The sequence below is a fragment of the Geospiza fortis genome, unplaced genomic scaffold, assembly GCF_000277835.1.
Source record: "Geospiza fortis unplaced genomic scaffold, GeoFor_1.0 scaffold432, whole genome shotgun sequence".
NCBI lineage: Eukaryota > Metazoa > Chordata > Aves > Passeriformes > Thraupidae > Geospiza > Geospiza fortis.
This window is the reverse complement of record NW_005054436.1, coordinates 83,575-91,928: the sequence shown is the minus strand read 5'-3', so window position 1 is coordinate 91,928 and position 8,354 is coordinate 83,575. Positions and strand designations below refer to the sequence as shown.

At 49.8% G+C, this 8,354-nt stretch overlaps 2 protein-coding genes and 1 non-coding gene across 8 annotated transcripts in view; all 3 read left to right on the top strand.

Annotated features, from left to right (window-relative positions):
* Positions 1 to 5,292, top strand: part of PHACTR4 (phosphatase and actin regulator 4) — a 48,865-nt gene extending 43,573 nt beyond the window's left edge. For 3 of the 4 annotated variants that reach the window (XM_031062012.1, XM_031062011.1, XM_031062010.1), the window contains exons 9-14: positions 1 to 59; positions 655 to 710; positions 1,554 to 1,615; positions 2,356 to 2,493; positions 3,394 to 3,470; positions 4,033 to 5,292. In XM_031062012.1, coding sequence (XP_030917872.1) covers positions 1 to 59; positions 655 to 710; positions 1,554 to 1,615; positions 2,356 to 2,493; positions 3,394 to 3,470; positions 4,033 to 4,048 — 408 coding nt within the window. In that variant the 3' untranslated portion in view covers positions 4,049 to 5,292. Of the gene's footprint in view, positions 60 to 654; positions 711 to 1,553; positions 1,616 to 2,355; positions 2,494 to 3,393; positions 3,471 to 4,032 lie in introns of those variants that run through there. The other variant, XM_031062013.1, reaches the window with a different exon arrangement.
* A 197-nt stretch (positions 5,293 to 5,489) lies between these two features.
* The window catches only part of RCC1 (regulator of chromosome condensation 1), an 8,806-nt gene continuing 5,941 nt past the window's right edge, over positions 5,490 to 8,354 (top strand). Inside the window, exons 1-5 of one of the 3 annotated variants that reach the window (XM_031062015.1) lie at positions 5,498 to 5,520; positions 5,741 to 5,787; positions 6,178 to 6,219; positions 6,530 to 6,578; positions 8,025 to 8,080. The gene's annotated coding sequence lies outside the window, so the exon portion shown is untranslated. Of the gene's footprint in view, positions 5,521 to 5,740; positions 5,788 to 6,177; positions 6,220 to 6,529; positions 6,579 to 8,024; positions 8,081 to 8,354 lie in introns of all 3 variants that reach the window. The other 2 variants (XM_031062014.1, XM_005427075.2) reach the window with 2 other exon arrangements.
* On the top strand, positions 5,870 to 6,074 carry LOC115948586. Its single transcript, XR_004082392.1, has one exon. It is a non-coding gene; the product is annotated as a small nucleolar RNA SNORA73 family (small nucleolar RNA).

The following is an 8,354-nucleotide window of genomic DNA, read 5'->3' as shown; positions in this document are numbered from 1 at the left end:
CGGAAGAGCAAGGAGGAGTGGAACGAAATCCGTCACCAGATTGGGACAACGCTGATCAGGTACAGATGATGATGATGATGATCAGTGTGTGTGGAGTGGGATTGCACAAAGTTGGTGCCTTGTCCAAGCAGCTTGTGCTGGAATAGGGTGGGTGGTTGGGCATGGCAGCTGGAGCAGGGCTGGCAGGTTGTGTTGCTGTTCCTCCTTCACTGGAAAAGTTGGGAGTTCCTCCTGGAGTTAACAATATCCCCCTGACAGGCCCCTGTTTCAGAGGTTAAATGGACTGAGAGGGGAAAACCTGAAGGATTACAGACATGTAAAACACAGGTGTGGATAAAAAGGTGTGGATGGATGCAGGGGGGGTGCTGGTGGTGGATGAAGCGGGGACTGGTGGCAGTCCAGGCTCTGCTGTCTGAGCTCCTTGCAAAGCTGCTTCTGAGCTGGAGAGCCCATAGCCCTTCCCAAAGCTGTGCCAGTGGCTGAGCAGCTGTTTGACAAGAGCATAGTGTAAAACAGGGCAGCAGTGATCCTCAGTGGTGAGTGAGGAGTGTGGAGAAGGCTGTCTAGTGCACTGAAACCAGGCAGTTTCATCCATCATCTGCTATTGATGAGTGACCAGATACAACATTCTATACTTGTCATACTTCTCTTCAGGCGACTGAGTCAGAGACCAACTGCAGAAGAACTGGAACAGAGGAACATTCTTCAGCGTGAGTAGCATTTCTCTGGTGGTCCAGAGAAATACCATAAGTTTGCTTTTAACATCTTTATGTATCAGGTGGCGTGGTTTTAAATTGAAAGAGATTTAGAGTAGACGTTAGGAACAAATTCTGCCCTGTGAGGGTGGTGAGGCCCTTGGCACAGGTTGCCCAGAGAAGCTGTGGCTGCCCCATCCCTGGAAGTGTCCAAGGCCAGGTTGGACAGGGCTTGGAGTGACCTGGGAGAGTGGAAGGTGTCCTTGCCCATGGCAGGGGGTGGGACTGGGTCCCTTCCAACCAAACCCATTCTGTGATCATATGATTATGGATGAAATAGCTGTTTCACGCCTGCCACCTCAGAGAAGAGTGTGTGGGCTGGTTCAGACTCTGCTGTTACACAGCAAGGACTGTGAAAGGTATTTTTGTTTGGGCTGGTCAGGACTGTTTCTCTTGGCCATATCTTGTTCTGCAAAAGTATTAAATAAACATCTTGAGGAAATGGGAATGTCAGTTCAGGAAGTTTCCATTTAAAATATTTATCTGTGCTGTTATTTTCTTTTAAACTATAATAGCTTTGTGAAGGAGCAGGCTGCACAGTGGCTTGGATGTATTTTGGCGATATGGCCCTAAATCGTTGAGGTGAATGACTCATTGGTGCTGTGTAAGGGGCATATTTGCCCTGCCAGTTCAGGAGGTGACACAGGGTATTGAGTTGTACTGCACTCTCTGCCTGTCCTAAGCCTTTAGATCTGTAGATAATCGGATCCAGCTCAATACTGTCCTTTGTTCAAGCCTAGAAAGCACTTTTCAAAGTGTGATGCTTACATGAAAAATGTTTTCTTTCCCCCTTGGCAGCGAAAAATGAAGCTGACCGTCAAGCTGAGAAGCGGGAGATCAAGCGCCGGCTCACCAGAAAGGTACTGCTGGCTCCTGTGGTGACAGCCACCTGGCCAGGCTGCCGGGCATGGGGGCCCTGAGCACGCTGCAGGTGCCGTGCTGTGGGCCAAGAACGGGGCTCTTGTGTAAGTGTCCCCAGTGCCCTTGCACTGCAGTGACTTTGGAATGTGGACTGTCACCCACGGTGAGCCATTGGCACCAGGGCCGTGTTTTTGTCAGTGAACAGATCTGAGCTGGCAGGGAGTGTAACAAGTGAGATGAGAACTAAATTTGGCACCTGATACTTTAAAGGTTTGCTGGCCTGGCTGCTTTAACACAGTGCTTCAGCAGCCACCACTTCACATCAGGCTCCCTGAAATCCACTTCTAAAATAACAGCTGCTTTTATCTGTTACATCCAAGTTACTTGTGATTGTTGCTCATGGCTGGGAAAAGCTTCCCCAAGGCCTGTGGGTGTGAAGCGTGAGTGCTGCCGTTGCTGAAGCTGTGTTTAGGGCTGTCATGCAGGGCTCACCCTTGTAGCGGCTGTTCCCACAACATGACAGTGTGGCCCAGGTTCTGCCCTAGCCTGGCTTTGTGATCTCAGTGTGAGTATCCAGTCTGTAAGAGGTTTACCTATTCCCTTGCAGGCAGGCTCTGGTAGTGTCTGTGCTTAAGGCACAGTGAGGGAGCTAGTTTTAGTTTTGCTTGGGGTGCCTAGTCCTGGATCTGCTTTGTGGACAAGGCTCAGACTAACCTCCTTTGTTTTTCCTGGTGTTCAGCTTAGCCAAAGGCCTACAGTGGCAGAGCTGCAGGCCAGGAAGATCCTGAGGTTTAATGAATATGTGGAAGTAACAGATGCTCAAGACTATGACCGGCGGGCAGATAAGCCATGGACAAAGCTGACTCCAGCTGACAAGGTAACTGAGAGTCTCCTGTCCCCACATGGGAAGAGGAGCCAGCCAGGGTGGCCCACACAAACAGGTGTGAGCCAAGGAGATTTGCTCTGTTCCTCTGGCTTCACCTCTTCACCTTTCCCTCTGCCAACCCTCCTGTGTGCCTTCACTTGCATGTGCTACCCCAGCTCTGCTTCCTGCTGCCTCATGGCAAGGTGGAGCCCAGGTGGGCACAGTCTGAAAGCCTTGCATGGCTTCTGCCTCAGTTTCTGAGTGATGTAAGAATCATAAAATCATGGAATCGTTAAGGTTGGAAGAGCCCTTGAAGATGATGGAGTCCAACTGTTTACCCAGCACTACCATGTTCACCAGTAAACCATGTCCCCAGGCGCCCCATCTGCACCTTTTTGAACAGTTCCTAGGATGGTGGTTCTACTACAGCCCTTTCTATGAAGAAATTTTTCCTTGTATCTCATCTAAACTTCCTCTGCCTCAGCCTGAGGCAGTTTCCCCTTGTTCTGTCACTTGTTACCTGGAGAAGCGACCAACCCCCAGCTCTCTTGCCCTCCTGTCAGGGAGTTGTAGAGAGTGAGAAGATCCCCCTGAGCCTTCTTTTCTCCATGCTCAGCCCCCCCACCCCGCCCAGCTGCTCTTGGTGCTCCAGACCCTTCCCCAGTCCCACTCTCTTTTCCTGACCCAGCAAGGATACTGAGTATTGATCATGGCAGTGCTGTTCCCTGCAGGCTCAATAAACTGGCAGGGAACTACCTGTCCTTGTCCTCCCAGGCCACCTCTGGGCACTGCCCAGCCCTCATCAGGGAGGGCAGATTAAATTCAGCTTGGCATTAATGGACTGTGAAAACTGGGGTGGCTGCTCCAATCTTTCTCTGAGCCCTTCCCAAAAAAATCTCCCTCTCTGTGCAGGCAGCCATCAGGAAGGAGCTGAATGAGTTTAAGAGCTGTGAAATGGAAGTGCACGAGGAGAGCAAGCAGTTCACGAGGTGAGAATGTGTTAGCAAGAGTTTTCCACCTTTTAGAGCTGTCAGAGCTGTGCTGCAAGGACAGTACTCAGTGGCAAAACACTAAAACCTTAGAAGAATTATTTGTGCAGCTGTTGGAGATTGAATGTCCCTTTCTGTCTGAGTCCTGGGGGGTGACTGGAGCAGCAGCAGACACAAAGTGGGTTGGTTTTCCTTAAACTGGGGCTTCCATCCTGGAGGCTCAGTGACCATCTGTAACTAGTGTGAAGCTGCAGCTGGAGTGAGCTTTTCTGGGTCTAGAGATGTGCAGCCATAGCCAGAAAACAACTTGCTAATGAGCTACCTTGGATGTCATCTGTGTAGTCAGGTCTGGATCGTGGCCCAAGTGATTCCTTCCAGCTCTGTGTGGCAAAGTTGAGCGCAGAGCACAGGAAGTGAAATTATTTGATGTTCACAGCTTCCCTGAGGGCTGAGAGTTCTGAGATAATAATTCAATTTACTCTCTTTGGCCATCTGTAGTGCCCAAGTAACCGTTTAACCTGAGTTCCAAGGATAACACTCAGATTTTTCACTTGGCTTTCAGATACCATCGACCATAATATTCCAAGGAGGGAGCAAGAAACCCACGAGGGCTGGAAGTTCTCTGCATCCCTCTTCCAGGCAATACAGTGAGGGTGGAAACTCAGCTCTTGCAAGATTTGCCTTCCAAACATATCCAGAAAAGGGCTTTCAGCCAGGGAAGGGGAATCCTGTCTGAATGTAGCATTTCACTGGAACAAACACATCTCTCATGCTATCAGGCTGGAACTGACACTATACCTCGTGTGGCTCAGCAATACGACTCTGCCAGGAGACCGCGCCCAGGGGAGCGACCCCTTCCTCCCCAAGCTGTACAGACTTGTCGTGGGGAGTGCAATTCCTCATTTCCTTCTCCTTTCCGTCAGGAGGGGAGATTAAAAACAAAGGCAGCTCTGATGCTGGGAAGCTGAGGGAGAGCATGTGCTCAGAAGTGAATGTGTGTGTATTAGCTGTGTACAGAGAACCCTGGCAGACAACTGACATGGCACTCGCTATGTTTTGGGTGTTTTGCTTTTTTGTCATGTCCTTAATGCCCTGAATCACTACTGACCAACGGTTTGTTGTCCTGGAAGGGAATTGTGTAGATATTAACATATGCTGCATCTTTTTGTTAAAAAAAAAAAAAGGAAAAAAACCCCTACCCCAACATATGTATAAATGCTCTGCACTCTCTCACATTTGCTGTGATCTTAATAACAGATCTTGAGATATTTAGGCTTGTTTAACAAATTACAGAACCAGGAAAAATTACTGTTGCCTTTTTAAAACTTTTTAATTTGGGGAAACTGTGAGAGTAGTCAGTCTTTTTTATTGTGGCTTTCTCTCAAATGTTTTTTACTCTCCCAAATCAGGGTTGAAGCTTGCCTTTTTCTCATTTTTACAGCTAAACCTACTGGAAACTTGATCGTTTCACTGTGTGGGTCAAAAGGAGGGGAAGAATAGGTTTAAAAAGTGACCTTAAAAAGATGGTATTTCTCTTCTGAGAGAAAAATTCTTCCTCAGTGCGGGTTTAAAAAAAAATCTGGTAGGGCCACTGCTGTATTATGCACAAAACTAAACTATCTGTGAGATGCCACCTTGTGCGGGGGTTTGGGGTGGGGAGGGGGAGAAGAGCTTTGTCTTGTTCACAGACCACATGGCCCAGCATCTGCTGGGGGCTCTTCCCTCAGGCATCCCCTGTACAGCCGCCATTACATTGTATATCAGTCTCCGCAACAACAGATTTTAATTATTAAATAAAAGTATTTTAGAATTTTTTTTTCTTCCCTCCCGACTGCCCTTGTCCCAACCACCCTTCCAGCCATTGCGCAGGCGCGGCAGGCCCCGCCCTTTCCGCTGGGTGTTGGCCCCGTCCCCTATGCCCATATACGGCCTGTCCCCGCCCCCCGCACGGCACGCATGCGCGCATTTTAGCCCCGCCTCCCTGTACTATAAAAAGCGCCGCGCGGTTTCACTCGGCCTCTTTCGCCATGCGGAGCGGTTGGCTGTGCAGGTAGGGGCTTTTGCCATTTTAACCGTTTTTACCCTTTAAACCCTTTTTCTTGCGGTGGCGCGGGGTCGTGCTGGCCGCGCAGCGCTGCGGGGTCAGCGGGTGCCCGCGCCATCCCCGTTTTACCTCTGAACTACGCTGTGAGTTGCACATGGCTGTGGGTGCTGCGGAGTCAGCCCGCGCCACTTCAGCCGTCCCTCAGAGCCATTTCCTTTTCCTACAGGTTCCACCAAAGCCTGTTTAAGCTTGGTTTGCCCAGTTCGCTCGAACGTGAGTATCTTTCACGTGGCCCCGCCGCGTGGTCGGCGGAGCTGGGACGGGCAAGGTGGTTATAAATGTTTAAAGTGAAGGTCCAACGTGGATATCCGGAGAAGTCGCTCTCTCTCGGCTCTGTCCATGTGGCGCATGGGAGCGCAGGCCCTCGGGCCCGTGACGTATAGTCCCTTTCCACGACGTTGGAGAGCAAGCCGGGCCCCGAGCCTGCAGCCTGCATATTCCTACTGCTTCTCTGAGCCCTTGGGCTATGACAGAGGAGACAAACCATGCAGGAAACACTGCCACACGGGGTGGGACGGGGGAGACGTGCCGAGCTGGGAGGGAGAGACAAAAAAAACACAACCTCCTGAGCAAATCCTTAAAGTATATTTTTTTCATTTCCAGTGCCAAAATTGAAAAAGTTGGAGTGAAACGCGATTTTTAAAGGTAATCGCGTTAAAAATGTAATATTCTGTGTATTTCAAAGATGTTTCTAGAATAATGGGTTGGTTTAGTGATAAAATTTCATTCCGGACGACGTGGGTTGGAGGCTCCTAGATCTGACGATTACGTTCGATTTTGAATAGATGGGGTAAAGAAATTCCTGAGTCTTAAGGGGAAACAAAAAAGATCATTAGTCTGAGACAGAAAAAAACACTGCAGATAAGTGTGTGCTGAACTTAAAGCTCTACTGGTATATTGTTGGACACGAGAAAAAAGCAGGAAAAATACTTTTCTCTTTCCTAAAATATTGCAGAATCTGCTGGGGTGAAGTGTCAAAGAAAATCCGCCTTTAGTGGGAGACGGTGAGTATATTAAAGAGTTTGCCTAAGTTAGGTGGTTACCTAGTTCCTGTTAGCGCACTATGTGTAATAAAAATGTAGCCGCAGAAATCAAAACGCTGTGGAAGCAGGGGTGCGTGAATTTAGTGGTCTTTTAAAGCACATGCTTAGAGTACAAAAAATAACCGGTGGCCTGGTCCCTTGATGGGACGTGCACTTGCTGGATTTTGTGGAGCTGGAGTTACACACGTTACGGGTGGGCTGCACGGGAAGGAAAGGCAGTCCGCGGGCTGCGGGGTTGGCTGGTCTGGCTGGCAAAGGGCTGCTTTGGGGATGCTTCAAACTAAGGAAGGGGGGTTGAGGGAAGTATAAGGGGTAAGAAAATAAGGCGTGTGCTGTCCTGTGGAATACACTAAAGAAGCTTCCAGTCGATTTGACCTTGTGGGGCCAGGATATTACAGGGAAGGTGATACTGAAAATGGGTGGATTATATTACAGGATGTGGGGTGGTAGCCGCAGTTTGTGTGTTTAGGCCCTGAAATACAGCTCTTGCTTTCGTGTTGATGTCCAAATCTGTACCTATCTACAGTAGACAACTCAATAAACTGAATTTGGCTATGGCTTGGTGTGTGTTTTTGGTGAGCTGAATATTAAGGGAAACTTCATGCCCTGGGTGGTGCTTCTCCTGTGTGGAAGTATAATTCTTGTTTGTTGCTAAACCATTTCGAAAAAGTGTAGAAATGCTGTGTGGCACTCTATTGGTGCTGGATTAGGAAGAGATCCTACTTTCAGTCCGGGTTTGGGCACAAAACCTTCATATTAAGGGCTAAGTCGAGCAGGGTTGATGGGCTCGTTACCCCGGGGTGGGGGGAAGCAGGGAGGGGGATCACACGTTTTTCCCTTGCCCTTCTAAAGGGGAGTGCTGCTGATGGGGGCTTTAGGGGAGGTGCTGCTGTGGGTCCAGTGAAATAGGTGTCAGCAGTTTCCCAGATGTCCTGTCCTTGGCCATGACGTGGCCCGGGAAGACATCAGGGAGTGGCTGTGTATCAAGTCCCAGCATGAGCCTGGGATAAATAATGGTGGTGCATCTCCAAGGTTTTCCAATCTCATGCGCTGTGGGTGACCCCTGGGGATCGCGGTCTGTAGATAAGCAGACAAAGGCCGCCGTACCAGCCAAGATGTTAATTAGGAACATGATTTTATTAGTAAAGGCTAATATGGCCAAATGCAGGCCTTCGGACTGGAACAGCAGAGTTAATCACTGGAATAAGGGTAGTCGCATTGGATGAAGGGGAAACTCTAAAGTTTGCTGCCCTCCCATCAACCGAAGAAGTTTGGTCTAGTTCCTGTTTCAAGAGTTAAAAGTGTTTCCACTTTGCAGCAGTAGGTTGCTGGAGAAGGTGGTGTCGCAGACTTGCCGCATTTCCATACTCCGTTATCATTGTTCAGCGTATTTACCATTTTTTGCAGCAGCTCTGTTCCATCACGGCTGGCTGCGGCCTGGGAGGCTGGAGGCATCTCTGCAGGTTAGAAGCAGGATGAGTTAGTGACACGGATTTATTGTCTGTGGGCCAGCGTATTGCCAGCCGCCTTGTGCTGCCTGCCCTTCTGTGTCTTTCTGTCCCCTTGTCCTGCCCCACCTGTGCCCCTTCCGTCCTTCTGTCGGCCTGTCCTGCCCCACCTGCCCTCGTTCCGTCCCTCTGTCCCCTTATCCTGTCCCAGCTGTCCTCGTTCCGTCCTTCTGTCCCCTTGTCCGGCGGGAGCAGTGCCGTGGCCGCGCGGGACCGCCGGCCACCAGGG